Source organism: Rhipicephalus microplus, chromosome 2 (assembly GCF_043290135.1).
Source record: "Rhipicephalus microplus isolate Deutch F79 chromosome 2, USDA_Rmic, whole genome shotgun sequence".
Taxonomy (NCBI): Eukaryota; Metazoa; Arthropoda; class Arachnida; order Ixodida; family Ixodidae; genus Rhipicephalus; species Rhipicephalus microplus.
Window position 1 is genome coordinate 75,492,384 of NC_134701.1, and position 17,522 is coordinate 75,509,905.

The 17,522-nt window shown below is 40.5% G+C and overlaps 1 protein-coding gene across 1 annotated transcript in view; it reads right to left on the reverse strand.

Moving 5' to 3' along the window:
• LOC119170843 (bridge-like lipid transfer protein family member 3A) overlaps positions 1 to 17,522 on the reverse strand; it is a 124,141-nt gene that overhangs the window by 94,879 nt on the left and 11,740 nt on the right. Inside the window, exons 2-6 of the mRNA XM_037422113.2 lie at positions 12,819 to 12,981; positions 11,053 to 11,091; positions 8,152 to 8,228; positions 5,006 to 5,114; positions 3,804 to 4,023 (exon numbers count right to left, since the gene is read on the reverse strand). Coding sequence (XP_037278010.1) covers positions 3,804 to 4,023; positions 5,006 to 5,114; positions 8,152 to 8,228; positions 11,053 to 11,091; positions 12,819 to 12,981 — 608 coding nt within the window. The remainder of the gene's footprint in view (positions 1 to 3,803; positions 4,024 to 5,005; positions 5,115 to 8,151; positions 8,229 to 11,052; positions 11,092 to 12,818; positions 12,982 to 17,522) is intronic.

The window sequence follows — 17,522 nt, forward strand, 5'->3', positions numbered from 1 at the left end:
GCTACATACAGGCTTTGCATTCTTTCAAACGCCAGCTCTTAAAGGGGCCCTGTTACACTTTTTGAGCATGGTCAAAAAACGCTGCCGATCAGTTGTAGAAGCTCCTGAGAACACATGAACCAAAAGTTATAGTGCAGCACGCGGCCTGTAAATCACAATAAACGATCAAAGTCACCTAAAAAAATGCTTTTTCTTCTCTCAACAAATGACGGAAGCCACCCGAAATTAACTCGCAGGAGGCCATCTGTCAGTCATTGGCTGATTTGAACATAGCGTACTCGGCCATTATAGTGATCACCGCAGAAGGCCATGACTTGTCCACGCGTGCGCGCACGATCACACACAAAAGGGCCCGTATTTGAAGAAAAAAAAAGAAAGAAGAAAGTGTTTAAGGTCACGAGGCGCGCGTGACCTTGGTCAAGACGAGAGAATGCGATTGCAGAATGCGTTCAATCTTTGTAACTCCCCTCGTACAGGGAGTTACAAAGATTGTTAAAATTTTTGCAGCGTTGAATTAGTGAGGCAATAAGCTCTTTCAGTGAATTCATTTCATTGTTACTTGAAAAAGTGTGTCAGGGCCCCTTTAAGCAACAGTTATGGTGTCAGTGTTCCAATGAACCTTGAATACGTCATTATTGTGTATGAAAAGCCATGCGATGTGCTGCATTGAATCCTCCATGTTCTTCAACATTAGTATGAAAACTTTCCCCTAATGCGAAAACATCAAGCAGGTGAACATGCAATTAGGCAGCAGAGTTGCAGTTGGCTTTGCCTACTTTTGCAGAGCAACCTTTCCTTCCGCACACTACATAGAATTCACCACAATAATAGAGAAAAATCTGGCACCACCATCTATGTGAAGTTCCAAATGGGCTCTGTGTTGGAATGGGGATCATGATATATACTTGTTTGCAAGGATTGTGTTGGTTGGCATTGCACGAGGATTCAGCTAAAAAGCAAGGATGATGCCACAAATACAGGTTTTTCAAAATAAACTTTATGAACAGATCCCACTAATCAGTTTTGCATGTAAAAACAAAATGTCACAAAATACAGGGTACAGTCGACTCTCGTTCATTCAAACTCGAGAGAACCTCTGAATTTAGTTTGAATTATCAATAAGTTTGAATTATCCGAAGTTCTCAGATATGAGAATCTGGGCTAGATAACACCATATATTATGATTATGCATTGATTTTGTCACATTAAAAATTTTTTTAGGTGTTTTTACACCTTAAATGCAGCGGATGAGCAAAAAGCAGAGGTGTTGGGTCCTCAAGTTTATTAGCCATTTACTGCTGATCAGACCTTTTAAAGGAATTGTGAAATGCCAACTGCTTTTTTGCTAAATGTGCCTTTAGCACAGACTTTTCTTTACCAGTTGAGAAGCATTACGGTTCACCATGCATGTGCTTCATTAAAACATTTGTTTATTAGCAAAGCCTGTTTCTTTGAAGGCCTAAGGCGCTCATGTGTCATTTTTAGACTGATTGGATTATATAAGCATGCACATTTTTAAATAGTAGTAGTAGAAGAGCAGATATTTTCTGGTATGGAACTGTGAAAACTATGAATTAACCAAATGATGGAGTTTAAATTAACAGCCTTCTAGACACATTGAAAGTATAGAGGGCCAACCAAACAATGGAATTCTGTTTAAACTAACTGAAAGCATGAATTATCAGAGTTTGAATTATCGCGAGTCTACTGTATAAGGAAATTATGAAAGAAAGAAATATACAACAAAAAACTTCAAACATAAGCAGTCAAAGTTATCAATAGAGTTGCTTTTGGCCAATTCGCTAAAAAAATAATAACTCAATTAATTCATTTCAGACTCCTTCAATGCAAAATTAAAGTGAAGAACAATTATAGCCATATACAGATGCCAGTTGTCCAGGCTTTTTGTAAATGATGCCAATCCAAATTCGACATATACCAGAATTCTCGTGCGTGCAATGCATCGCAGCACCCATTTTTCTCTCCACTTAAGAGTAGAAAACTCTTCCTCACACAGTGACTGCAGCTCTGATTCCGGTATCATTCACTCTGAGGAACATGTGCCTCATGCCCACATTCTGCTATGGGAACAAACTTTCCAATGAAAACAGGAAGACTGGGTACAACTGTGCCATTGTAAGCAAACATCAATAACTAAGTTGCTTGAGCTACAGCAACATTAGAGTAGAAGCAAACCTCGTTAATTCGAACTCGGTTATTTCAAAATCCCATTTAATTTGAAAAATTTCCGTGGTTCCATATTTTGCAATGTAAGTTTGAGTGGATAATTTGAAGCGGCAAACAGCATCATTCCGGTCAATTCGAAAACTTTGGCTGCAATGTGCCAGTTTCAAAATCCAATTTTGCCACAAATCTGCCAAAACAATGGCCCTTAATAGCCACAAGGCAATATAACATAGCGATACTAACGAGTGGTAGCTGAAACACCCTAGCCTCGCTATATCCAGCGGGAAAACCTCCGATTGTCGGTTGCTCCAGCTATTTGCCCCTTTGCACTGCTGGCGGAGTTCGTGCCAGCAACACCTACTTCGAAAACTAAGTTCGAAAGTTTCAAAAGACCATTTTTTCCAGCCAGAACAAATCGCGAATTTGTAATACTGGTCATCAATAAATTCCTAACTATACCAGAAAGAATGTGCGAATGGTCGCATCATAACGTGCTGACGCAACGAGGTGCAAGCGACAAGCTGCCCGAGTGTCACTACAGTGTTGCAGTGAAGACGTCTTGCTTTCTGTAGGTGTACATATTAGTTAATCTTGACATTGTTTTTTTTTTTTTTTTTCAGCGGCAGCAGTGAGGCTCACTGTTCCCTCTTGTTTGCGGCAAAATTAAGACCAGTATTGCTGGAAAACATAACCTTTGGAGCCTCAAGCTAGCCGGCACAACAAACGACGAGCACTGATTAGAAGTGTGGCAGCTTGGGCTAGTTGGTATGACATGATGATAGTTGTAGCGCGAGCACAGGACGACGACAAAAAGACAAGAAGGACATGAAGAACATGAGTCAGCGCTCGTGTCCTTCGTGTCTTTCTTGTCTCTTTGCCGTTGTCCTGTTCTCGTGCTATAACTATCGTCAGCACTCATTACTTTTAACAGTTCTAAGCTCCTTGCATCCCACTTTTTGAATGTTCTGTTAATTCGAAAACCCACTTAATTCAAAGATTTTTCACGGCCACAGTGACCTCAAATTAAGAAGGTTTTACTGTACATTATATACAAGCCACATTTTTTAAATATATTTTTTGAAAAATATTCACAGAATATATTCAAGAAAAAATTTCCTGAGACTTGTTAGTCAACTCTCCGGCTTCAACCGAACATGTTGGGGGTAACCTACGATGTCACAGCAAGTTTGTGTACAATCTATATGCTAGCAGCATCACCAGCTGTACTTTATGAAATCCCTGGCAAAAAGAAGGGAGGTGCAATTCTACGAAAGCCATTTTTAAATTGCAATGCCTAATAGTTGCAGTGGTGAATGTCATCAACTGCATCTTGGGGCTAACATATTTGGCCCGTTCATAAGTGAGTCAAAAGCTCAATTCTTTGCTACCTCTGAAGAAACGGTAAGCAGATAAAGTAAACTCTTCACATGTTTGAGTACACACATGCTTTTTGCCTCAACATCCAAGATAAACAATTTCAAATTTCCAAAATAGACTAAGAAACAAGTTCACTGCACATACAATAGTGAGCTCTGTCAGACGAAGTCAGCTGATGAAAACGGGGAATATAATTCGAGACAATACACTAAGCGGATGTCGATGACAGTGACACTGACCAGCGAGGCGCTTCTTGAGCACAATGCGGCAGCGTGCCCCGTTGGTGATGAGGCGCAGTGGTGCCCCTGCATATGCTCCTCGGGCATGTGCCTCCAGTCGCATCATCTGCCACTGGAGTTGTCGGAAAAGCAGCAGCTGGTCGGGACCCTTGATTCGACAGAGACGTAAGTCCCCAGGGTCCCAGCGAGGCGTTCGGCTGTCCAGCACCACCCGGGACAGCTAGGCAGAAACAGCGGGACATAACAAAGAAGTAAGGCACAGATTTGGCACGCTCCATTTCAAGAAAACCGCAGCTACACCTGAAGCAAAAAAGTGCCACACTAACTATTAATTATCCTGCAGTTTGACACTGTAAAATGGCTGCAGATATTTCTTTTCCTGGGGTCAATTTTCCAGGCATAGACCATACATGAATTTTCAATAAATAAATGTATAATTCAAAGTGAGAGATTTTCTGGATGATTACATCAATGCCAAAGGTTGCTCACAATACACTAAGCAATTGTTTACAGAGCTGTTTTCATGAATGATGCTATCGCGATTTTTTTTTTCATTGCTAGCAGCCATAATCCATTGCATGCAGCATCATCTGAATGCAATCTCGAACTAGCAAACACCTACAGACCAAGGGGTGCAGTAAAAGAGTAAGCACTTCGACAGCCTCAATATCTCTTCATGATTTTCATAGCTTCTACTGAACATTCTGCATTGATTGCTTGCCGATGCTACAGAGCCCCGAAGGCCACTGCGTAGTAAGCCTGGCAATGGCGGGCTCGCTTGTATTCAGTCGATTAGTACACAGACACAAAAGCGTTCTTTATAACACCCTTTTTTGTTTTTTCTTAGGAGTATAACCTGTCTGCTGCGCCTTAGCCATGCTCTAGAGTTCCGTTGGTAACGAAGCTTTTTTAAAACAATGCAGTGTTAATGTACTTCGCTGTCTCTGCTATTGCAACAAGGCAACAAAGACTAAAGTCAAGTGGCTCGGGCCTGAATTTGCCATGAACCACTAAGCGACCATCAATGTTACACGACAAACAAGCAACAAGGATCTGGCAAAATATGAAGCAGCTGAGCTGTACGGCGTAGTTAGCACAAATTCATACATTGTCCAAATAATAAAGCATAAAAATAAAGATTCAGATATGGTGTGGGTGCATGCCAAGTGGCACTAAATGCTCAACTGGTGTGGTATACCAACCTGAAATGAAGCAACAAACGAAGCAGACTGGAAGTTCACCACTACAGAGTTGACAACCACTTTCATGCCGTCGACGACACGATCTGAAAAGCCATAGCGGCCTCCCGAGCTGCACAAAAAAGAGACACACATAATTGCAGAATGACTGCGGATTCTCTGAACAGTGCCACAGATGCTGAACGGTATGCTTTTTAACTTTAAATTCTGTACACTTTATGAACACAGCAAACATTCAGCACTTCACATCCCTGTGTAAAGACGAGAGCTGCATGCTAGTTTTCGTGTAAATCCCACCTCCATTGACATTTCTATAGAAATAATAAAAATGACTGTGTTTTATGTGCAAGCAGTAAAAAAAGAAATAAAAGTAATTAGCTTGGGGCTCACTTGGTCAAACACTAATCCTTCCTATTTAAACTAGATTTAAAGTCAACAAAACACGCAATAAGGTACACATAAAGACAAGCCAAATTCCTACTTTCACAATTCATCTGCACGTAAGTAGATCGAAAGTTAACCCTCAGAAGTTTCGTCTCTGCTACACCAGACAAACTCACATTCACTAACGTAGTTCAGGTGACTGCAGCCTATCGCAGATGCACTTGGATTTGACTAATACAGGGCTCAGATTTAAACTCGATGGTGGAATCAGTCTCTGATGGAACACTGACAGGGTCCCTAACACATTTGCATAAGACGACTCAAAAGTTAAAATCGTCATGACTATCATCATTATCAGAGCTAGAGAGGTCAGGTTAGTTCTTGTATAGCGTACTAGAATATGAGATAGTGTGTTCAGGGAGCAGCCGTGGCTGCCGCAGTTGGTGTCGACAGCCCCGAGATGGCACCACCTTAGCATGGACTGTCACCTCACGCATTGCCCTACATGCACTTCAGTGCTTTGATACTAGTAATAGCAGAGGTTTAACGTCCCGAAAACACCATACGGTCATGAGAGACACTGTACAGGAGTGCTCTGAAAATTCAGCCACCTGGGGTGCTTTAACGTGCACCTAAATCTAAGTACACACACCTCAGAATTTGCACCTTCACCGAAAATGCAGCCGCCGCGGCCGGGATTTGATCCCGTGATATGCGCTTGCATACATCGCGCTTAATAGTCTTGTGTTTAATTGCTGACACGTTTGCGAAAAGCTTTCTGAATGGGTGTGTTTGTACTGCATTCAAAACAAAACGAAATGTCAAAGCTGCAACGCACGGTCCGAATACAGGTATTAACAAAACGACGGCGAAGCAGTCATCCCAGGGGAAACTGCCTACAGTTTTTAAAGCTCGGTTGGTGAACGAATAAAAAATTAGGAAGGTTGAGGTATCGAAAGAGCACCTACAAACCCGGAAGTTTATTGTTATATTACTGCTATATCGTTTTGTAGTATGCACACTGCGACAGCTTCGACTTCATTATGGGCGCGGCACCGTTCTTGTCGATAGTTGCATCATGCAATTGTAATTATGTGGCTATGGTGACAAAACTGCCATTTGATTGAGAGGCACGTCGTAGCTAAAGACTTGGGAATAATTTTGAGAATCTTTGGTCCTTAAACAGTTACGTGCCCGCCACAATACTGCTGCTGTGGCTGGGATATTGCCCTGTACAGTCAAAACCACTGTCCAACTGTAAGAAGAAACTATTTACGAGCGCGCATACTGCAGTGAGCAGTAACGCTGATCAAATTTGTCCCCATTCCATGAAATCATCAGTTCACGATCACTTCATCACAGTGGCATCTATATGAACAACGACAGATTTTTGCTTGCAGCTTTTTTTTTGTTTTTTTTTCTTCTCAAGACTCGTTAACACCCTTCACGAAAAAATGAAGTCATGACAGCACGTAAATTACCGCTTTCTTTGACACGAGATGCAGTGCGATTTAGCTCATATAAATTGAAGGTAAACAAAGCTTGAGTAAGCATTCCAGCAAAGCTGCAGTCTCTGTAGTGTTCGCCACCTCGGGTTCGTAGTCAGCAGGAAGGTCCGTCGATGAATCTGAATCAGTGGCCCCACCCTCAACACAGGGTGCTGCAGTTTTCTTGGAGCTGGAAGATTCGACCGCCCAGTTCTTCCGCTTTTTCGGTGGTCTTGGATGCAGCGCTTTCTTTGATAAGTAGCTTGGAGCATTTGACAGTAACATTGGCACGGCATCTGGCGTTAGCTCTGGTCTCCTACGTGATACGTGAACTTCCTCGCCGTTTATAACGTGCAAGTAGTCTCCGTGAACACATGAAGGCTCGAAGTGTTGTTCATATACAGAGCAGCTTTCGTTCAAGGTCCCATCCTTTCGATGTAAATTCTGTTCCTAAACCTTCCTCTGTGCTCCGTTTTTGGGTGCAGCGAAAAGCGACGGCTGCTCACCTTTTTTTCCAATGGTGTAACCTGTTTTGCACCTATGTGCAAAGCAGTGTCGTTACTCCGATGACTCGGCATTGCCTCACTGTCGCGTGGCCAGCAAAAACATTGCCAGAAAAACTTTCGTTAAGCGGGCGCGAACACAAGCAACAGGTCACTGAACAGCACCGGAGAAGGCAGAGCGGCGCGATGCTGACAATTCTGACAGCCCATGCTACGGCAGCGCCGCCTTGAGAACCGGTTTTTTGTCCACGTGCGCTGCTTCACACGACACAAGGCGAGAGAGGGTGCCTGAACACACTACCCCATATTCTAGTACACTATAGTTCATGTTCCACATGCCACGTTTTCAAGGCTGGCATCTTTGTTCATGTTGTGCTTGCTGACTATACTGAATTACACCTCGACTGTCAATGATTCACTGATTACACATTTTGAGTGGTGTAGGCGATGCAGCTCCACGCTTCTGCTGGGAAATACTATACCTGTTAAGTCACTGCTCACCAGACAAACCCCTATGTAGAGTCTTCTTCCAAAGCAGCTTCAAGCACTGGTATCGCTCTGTGGTTGAATGCTCAGCTGGCACACAGAAACCTAGGTTCGACTTCGACACAAACCCAGATTTTCATTAAGGTCACGTGAGTTCTCGTACCACAAACCAGATTTCAAGGCCAGCATCAGAGGCTTTTGCCTAAATAAATTAAGAGGCTTCAACTCACAGGGAAAGCATACATCAATTAGCCATCTTGACTAAGTTTCGGATCTTCTTGGAACTGACCTATAGCTGGGCTTGCTGCTCGAAGGTGGCCTGAGTTGCTCACAGGTTTCCACTTCAACCAGCACTTCGTCCAAACACTGAAAGCAGTAATTGCACGGGTAACTTTATGCAGTGTGCCAACCAACAGTTCAGCATGCCAAAAGTGTACAATGGCAAACTCAAGTTTTAAATTAAATATAGGGAGAATTTAAAAATGTAATGCTATGAAACAATCAAATACAATTGGATGTATAATGGTGAAAATAAACTTCAGAGGACTTTTTTTTTTCTGCAATCACTATCAATGTCACCTTTGTAAGCTACAGTATTTTCTGATGTCATATCTGCAATGCATGTATGGATGCCACAGTCTCGGATAATACACTGATTCTCAAAACACCACGCACGTTAGAAGCGTGAAAGTTAAAAAGAAAATGAGCAAGCAGCCTGTATTTTGCCCGTAATTTAAAGATTATAGTTTTGATCCCCACCAATGGCAAGCTCTTATGCACACTATAATTTCTGTAACGTTATAATCGGAAAACTTCCATTAAAAAGAACAACCAATAATGCTCTACCACACTTTCCTTCACTTCATTCTTTGCTGGTTTCATAAACGTGAACATTGTGCGCTAAGCAGTAAGTTCACCAGTGTAAAAATACAGTAACTGCACTAAAAGCCATAAATTATATCCCTATTATTTGGACAATCTGATAACTAGGACAAGTTCTCAAATTACAGTCAGCATAAGAAATATTTTATGGCCCTGAACTCTCATAAATTCAGTTGGATTTAGCCACAACCGTGTTAATTTAGATGATCCTAGGCATCTACCGATGTCTAAAGCCAAGGAGCAAAAATAGGAGGACTGCCAGTTGGGCATGTTGGTAAAGGTTCATGATGAAACAAGTGCAAAAATACACACACTCACTCAGAAAGGACACAGACAAGCGCTTGTCTGTGTCCTTTCTGAGTGTGTGTATTTTTGCACTTGTTTCATCATGAGCAAAAATAGACCTGCCACCCACTGAAAGGACCATGTGCTTTTGCCACCATAAATTTGTGATTGTCATTCATGATTGTGCATCAGCAAGCCAGGTTTTTTTATCAGAAGATTCAGTGCTCAGTTTTGTTTCTACTATGGGCATAGGTCCCACCAGTGGGTTCTAAACTGCATGGTAGCTATGATCGTGTCTTTACCTCCTACCGTTTTTTCCACAGAGGATGTGGTGCCAAATGACTTTTGGGCAGTGCACACTATGTCATAAAACTCAAATAATGGAAACCCTTGACCACGGAGAGCTTCAGCTGCGATTAGCATGATAGTACAAGCTTTCTCGGCAGTAATGTGATAGATGAACAGCAAGTCGCCGGCCATTTTTACAGCAGAAAAAATTTACCATCCTATGCGCGTGGTGGTGTTGGTGGTGGCAGTGCTTAATAAAGCATGGGCTCACAGCACGTGTTGAGCTTTCCAGCAATGCTTCCTCTGTTTTGTCAATGCCAGCCAGATGTGCCCAATCCAGCCATTCACCATCTTTGCCTCTAGCCTATTCCTGTTCTCTCCCATCGCCTAGCCTTCGCGTGTTCTTGGCAGTCGTCAGGGAAGGAGCCCTTCATGCAGTGCCTCATGACGAAAATGATATGAAGTAATTTTTTGTTCAGTTGAGTACAGATCCATGGGACAGCATCTTGCAGTCCTTGTGTTTTCAATATTAACGGTCACACAGGCTCTGTGAAAGATACAGTGTTTTGAGATAGCGAGCTGCCGTCCGTGGCGCTATACGAGCAACCAATAGGGTTGCTGCAACGATTCTGCATGCACTGCTCTGTGACGCGGCGGCAGCATTGCTTCCAGCCACAAAGAAAAAGCATGAAGGAACAAATCTCTCAGACATACGACATTGCAGTGGGAAACACGTCTATCGCATCTGCAGGGGAAAGCGCTCGAAAGCACGCATAATGCAAGCAGCACTACCCATCATGTAGCGTCACATCCCGACCACTCTCTGAACTAAGGCGGACCGACAGCTCCCGTCGAGAAGTGCGCGTTAGCACTGGAATTGAAAGAAATTGAGGAGGCATTGTTTTCAGCCATGGTCACATTGTGAATGTACTCGCCAATGACAAGAATTACGACTTTTGCACTACTTTTGTGCAAAATAATTGGTGGATTTAGATACTCAATGAAAAAATGGAGGGGCATCATGCATTAGACACTTGTTTATTGTTTTCTGCAATAGACACTCGTTTATTGTTTTCTTCATATTTATTATAATAGTTCAGAACTCGGTTACCTTGAAACTTTTTTTTCCAATCTTGTGAATCACGTGATGTTACTGTAACTCCAGGGCAAAAGCTGCTTGACGGGTCCATACTCTAATTCATCAACCACACACACACACACCACTATGACACGTACAATATTACATGTTTCCAGCTGCTCAAATGCCTGCGGCATGAGAGTTCTAATTAGGAACAAAATACAGTAGACTGGTATATTGAAGAAGAAAATGATTCATGGTAATCAATGCGAATGCCTTTGACACGTAAAGTACAAGTAGAATCCTTATTACATATCACGAGCAAGTACTATACGTGTGATGAGACGCAATTAGACAAAATACTGAGCTTCTTGCCCCCTAAAATTTGTTTCGTTCCACTGACAACAGTTTTGATGCTCCGGCTACCAATTGAAAAAAAAATCCAATTTTCATCATCTTCGATCTTTGATCCGCCTATCACAAGACAACTAATATTTTTCACAGAATACTTCGTCCTGCCAGACCGACTTAGTGTTTCCGTTTATGGTCTTTTCATGTTCCACACACCAAATTGTTGGCATTGATGCATGTTACTTTGCCAAAATGCAGTAAGATTCACGAGTAATTGAATAGGAAGAGCAAAAGAAAAAGACTCACCAAGTGGATAGGAACATATTTTAACTTTGTCCAATGTATCTGCAACAGATGAACCAAGAAGTAACAGAAATACGACATTAGCACATTTCCCTCCATTTAGCATGCTGCAATACATAACTTACACTCTCCACCAAAAACTCGACTTTCCCTTCGGATCAGAGATAACAACAATCATAGCACCTTTCACCGGTACTATCATTGATCTAGAAAGCCAAGCACGGTCAGGTTCTAATATCTCAGTTCCACTTTCACTGCATATGCGCTGTATGCTGGGTTCTTTAATTTTGGCTTGTACATTTTTTTCAAGTGCAGGGCGTAAAAGTCGAGTGCTATTTTTCAAGCTGATAATCCGGAAGGGGTCAGGTTTTTGTAGAAGCATTCCAAAATTGAGATTTTCTCAAATGAAACTTACAAATGTTCCAAGTAACAAATTTGCAAAAATTTCTAAGTATACCAAAGACAACTATGAGCTAGGCACACTCATTGTGGGATTGGTTGAGAGCCGTGAAGCATTCACAGCTTTTAAAATGAACTATGGGGCAGTGGTGAACTATAGGCCAGAGGCGTTTAAAGTCCAACAGCACCTTAAATTCGTTGTCCCGAGGCAGAGCAGCTCGAAGGTATTCAAAAGTTATGATTTCTTATATTCAGCGAACTCCAGAGAAACATTCCGCTCTTTTTTTTTAACAGGAAGTTGCTATGAGAAAAACTGCTTTTAAGCCAGAAGACCTTCTAAGAAAACTATAATATTAACTATAATATATTATTTATTTATTTATTCAACAATACTACCAATTCCATTCGAGATGATTGTAGGAGGAACACATGTTAAAGTGTCACATGAAAATCATAAAGAGAGTACAAAACAAAAATTGCATTGTACACTAAAAATTAGTTTCAACTAGATTATGTCGTCACTGCTGCAATACCCATACAATAGCGTCTGGAAAAAGCCGCAATGCACAATCGAATATGCACAATGGGATATATTTTCCAAATTACAAAGAAATTAAAAGGTATTTTTTTTGAGAACTTTGGTCTACCTTGTGTCATTAAAATTAACTGACATCAACAGCAGTAGCAAATGAGGTCCTGCATACATGAATGTTTTGTTTGTATTTGTGTGAAATAATCGAGAAACTATCCACTTGCAAATCAGCACCTGCTGTGTGCACTGCTAATATTTCGGTCCTCGTTTCTATAAAGGGACACAATAAAAAAGGATAATTTTTCGTGCGTTAGTAAATTACTATTTCATGATTAAAAACACCATTCTTATCATGAGAAGATGTTTTGTAAGCAAGAAAGTGCACGCAAAGAAAATGTGGATGATGACATCACTTTGAAATTCCAACAAAAAACACCCAGACATTCTACATTTTGACGGTGCCTACTAGGTCTTACATTGTTCCTAATTGGTAAATATTTGAAATAAATTGTCCAGCGAGGGGGCCACAAACTTGACATAGCAAGTTTAAGGAGATTTCATTGAGCTTATGTTGCAAAAATATGAAAAATTCACTTTGAAATTTGTGATAGCACAAGCTGAAATTTCGGCACTAAATTTACAATAAAATTTTCACCTCGATATTGGTCTTTAATACCAGACCTACGGTAGTAAAATTAATGACACCAGATTTCAGTCTAAGCAAATTCAGTGATTTACTTGAGTGTCCCTTTTGGCACAGTATTAGTTTAAGAAACTTATGATATTGTGGTCTGTGTTAGCTTCCGTCAGGGCAAACAGAGTGGCACGGGTGTAGCACCTTGAGAGTGAGATAGTTGCAGACAGCCCGTGTGAGGCAGAGCCACGTGGGCAGTTCAAGCAGCTCGGTGAGAACCTGCTCATCGAGCTCCAGGTGGCGCAGCTCGCAGTGGCCTCGAAGAGTGCTCAGCTGGATTTTGTCCAGCGACAGGTTCTTGGTGAACCTGCAAGCAACAACAACAAAAAGATGAGTAGTTGCTTTTAAGCACCACTAAGAAGTCAACACGTTCAAATACACATTGCCTTATAACCATGAGAGTACACCAAGTAGGTAATGACACTGGAGCTCAAGTCCAAGCAATAAATTCTGGAGTTTTATATACCAAAACTACGACATGACTAAAAGGCATGTCAAAGGATGGACCTCAGATTTATTGTGATGACCTGGAGTTGCTTGATCATGTGCACCAAAGTTCCAGTACACTGGTGTCTTTGTGCAATAACTCTTGAGACACATTAAACTACTCCTGAAATTAATACCAGATACAACAGTCTCCCATTGCCACATTGTGCCTGCCTGAAGGAATTTACATAAGTTTTGTGGGGCTTGTTGAAAGCATGCTAAATGTGAGGCCCACATTGATTTCCATTTTTTGGTAACACAAATGCATGAATTTGAAAAAAAAAATTGAAAAATAATTTTCGAGGCTCAACTCAACGCGGAAAATATAGTAGCACCAAATTGAACGAACTTCAAAAGCCTCTAGCTTTCAATGTTATGCCTGCTAAAACTGTAAGAGAGGTACTATTGTAGAACCAAGATATATTGAAGCGCACCTAACATGCTTCATTTTATGTACATAATAACATATGTTTATCACTAAAACTATCAGTGAACATTGAGTGTCTATAAGGATCATAAAGGCTTGAGCACAAACAAAGATTTGCGAAATGGACAGCAGACAATGACAAGTAAGCTTTAAGCAATGTAAAGCTTTTCACCGAAGTATATAAAAACATGGGGCGTACCTAAATATTGCATTTAACTGGGCTAACATTTTGCACATTTATATGAAGAGCTCAAATCTTCTCAGATTTGCAATGAACAAATAACTCTCAATGCCATCTGGCAAACAAATACTTCGTTTTGCTAGAACGGCCTAGCAAAACATTGTTTAACATACGCATTTTGGGTTGCTGGAATTCTAACACTCCCCAAATATTTCCCTTCTGATTGCATAAAATTTCATCCTTGTAACGTACACTTTATAACACACAAAGCCTAGAGTATTTGTTCTCTCATGCTAAAGCTGTCCACTAAGCTTGTCAATGCCAACCCTACAGCCTTCAGTATGAACCACCTTTAATGATTTTATAGAGAAAGGCTGGCTACAATTTCATATAACCATTTTCGCACACACGTGAATGAAAAATCACATGTACAAAACCAGAAGTCATAAGAAACGGTGCATCTTGAAAATCACAACGGAGGAAGCTACTGTTAAGCAACCTAATTTGATAGCCTAATGCAGGATTCTCAAACATGTGGCCCACTGACCTTTCACTAGTGGCCCACTCTCACACATGATAGTCATCTTCCTAAACTTTTTCTTATGACTGTGTAGCTGTTTATGATATCGCTAAATGGTGGTCACATTCTCGCATATCATGAATAATAACCCTTTGTTCGGGTACACTTGAGGAACTGTATACTAAAATCTACATTTTATTTATTTTCGACTGTGCAGACTGGTATGAATATATTTCTCATTCCCCACATCAACTACATGTCAGAAATGATCCATATATGAGATGTGGGTTAAGCTTTCCTTTAACATTCAGCTTAGCTTTGTTCAGGCTCATCACCCCAACCTTCTCAATTTCCAAATTTTTGCTGTCCAAGCTCTCCTGAACTAGATTGGCGATTGTGGTCCGGTACTTGATGCAAGTTTAAGACCCCTAATCCAATGCCTGTAACAGTTTTGCTTGACAATACATCAAAGTAATTTATCTTTTCATCCATCAGTTATAGCCCTGTAGCTTAAAGGTAGCCACTCTGAATAACATCAAACGTGAAGCGAAAATTAGAACTGCACACAGAATTAATTTGTTGTTTTTCTATTATTTGTGTAATAGCTGTAAAGGTCAATGCATTCTTTTTTCTTCGTTACCTACCACAAAACATGCCACTTCCTCTACCGGATGCCATCAGTAAAAAAACCAACCCGTCAACTTAGGGCAAATTGAACCATTGGCCTGCAATCTGTAGCTGATTGTGCTCTGCTATTGTCAATAGCCAACACCAGTGTCGTAGATAGTATTCACAAAGCATTTGCTCAGCGTGCCTCAATACAGCTGACTTGTCATACCAGAGATGCCATCGTCTGACTTGTCATACCAGAGGTGCTGGTTGAGACACCACAAAATGATGGCAGTTAGGCTGTCTCTGAAGTTAGCCTCAGAAGATTGATATGGTACACTGCCGTATTAAAAAAAACATTTGATTGTGTACACTCAGATTACATGTGCCCCAGTTTCTAATTACCATGGCCATGACAGTTATAAAATTGAAAACTATAAGTACCTTCAAACTGCATGGCTAACTGAGGTCTAGGAGGATACTATGAATATTCTTGTAATATATCAGTCTATCTGAATGTATATATACACAGTAAAACTATGCTGTATTCAGTTACTTTGTAAATAGAGAGAATTAAATGCAATGCTACATTCGCCACATACGAAGATATTTCACGAAGACAAAATATGTAACATTTACAATTTTGTACTTCATTTCATGCTTTAACATGAAAAATAAATAGACACCCTTTCAGAGTTCATAATGGCACACCTACACATATACAAAGAACTTTTTCATCCAACTGACATTTGCAAGAAACTTTCTTTTCTCCTGTAAACAATGCACTCAGCTTGCAACCAGTCTTGCAGAACATGTGCATTGTAAACTTCAGCAACAGTCTTAAGGTAGCAATACCTTTATTTATAAAAACGTCTTTTTTTTATCCCCCTTAGTTTCCAACCATTTTTTTTTTTTTCTGGGAACCAGACCCTGCACTTTTCTATCCAGTACAAGTACCTTAATAAATGCATTCATGGAGACTTCACAATAGCGGAGTATTTTTGAAACATGCACGCTCCTTATTCTTCACTGTGTACAATGCGTCATGTTTCTGAACGTACGCTGCCATGTGGAAAGTTTTGCAATGCCAGATATAAAAATTGTACCCATTTTTGCAAACTACTGTTTCCTCTTGGGAATGCTGTGCAGTATTCGAGGCTTAAAATTGCAAATGTGTATCGCAAGATTGGACGGCTAATCTGCATTTTCAGACTTGTGCGCCCGAACTATTGGGCACTACAGTTGACGAAACAAACAGCGTAATTCTAAAGGGCTCAGGCAAGTGGTTCACGCTACCACTACAATGCTCCCACCTAAAACAAGGCATCGATACAGTAAACACTGCCTCATAAAAATAAAATGACAAAAATACATAATTCTTTTGTAGTCCTAATTATATCATGCCCTTTGCAATCTCAGATATCTCATAAATGAGGCCTCCAAGGACAGAATCTCCAAAATATCTAAGAGGCAAAAAAAAACAGCCACTGAGGCGCATCTGTCTACAGTAGTTGCTGAACAGCTCAGAAATACAGAAAGCAGTGAGGAAAACCACACCGAGTCTATGTTAAAGACAGTGCAACTATGGAGGTGCATGAACACGTTTAAAGAAATATCCATTCAAGAAACCTATTCGCACTACTTTTGGTTTACCTCTTTGTACAGCTGTATACACCAGCCTTTATTCGTTATTGAACTATATTTGTCACTGTTTCACAGGAGTGTGTTTTCTGTCATGCTTATTGCAAGCGAGCTTTTCATTTGTAACGCTAAGTTATTTATTTCAAGCATAATATTTAAATGTTAACTAGCTAGTGTGCTACTGAGCTACTCACCACAGCTTTCTTTATGAAAAGGCATTACCTTACATTAAATATTAGACATGAGAACAATGTTCAATGTCACACTTTGTGTAATATCCTTACTATTGCATCAAACATCGGACTCTCACAACAAGATTCAAATGTAAATTATGTATATTTCCTATAGATTTTCATCGATAAAATTCTTGCAAAAAGCCAGTGGGATGCAACAGCACCTGTTTAAAAAAAAAGCTATTTTCAGCCTGCAGCCAGCTACCTTTATCACTGAAATATAGTATTTAATTATTACAGCAAGCCACCATGGCATGTAGGAAAAACCATAAAAATTCCGCAAAGAAACTTGCAGCAAAATACCAGCTACTCATTAAGTTAGATAACACTGAACTTCACCAAATAGTAGAGAACGGCACCAAGACAATGCATTGGCGTCATGATTACATAGGCATCATGTTTGACTCTAGCGTAAACTACACAACTCAATTTCTTCAATACAAAGTTTTGCACCCAAGACATTGTACTTTATTCATCAGAACAGCACCTAAATCTGCTGGCATAAGTACTTTGAATACTCATATAGCAGCTTCTGAAAGGTTTTCTCAATGTTTTATACATCATGATCTGGCAAAACTAGGTGAATAAATGATCGAAGTACTCACCTGATCATCCTCCAACCATTTCACCCTACTTCAAGTAAATTTGGTTAGACAGTAGTTATTGCATCTTCTGAACTGTGCAAATTGTGGAAGTACATGAAGGAGAACAAAAGTTCCTGCGAGTTTTCTTCAACCCCCGACCAACAACC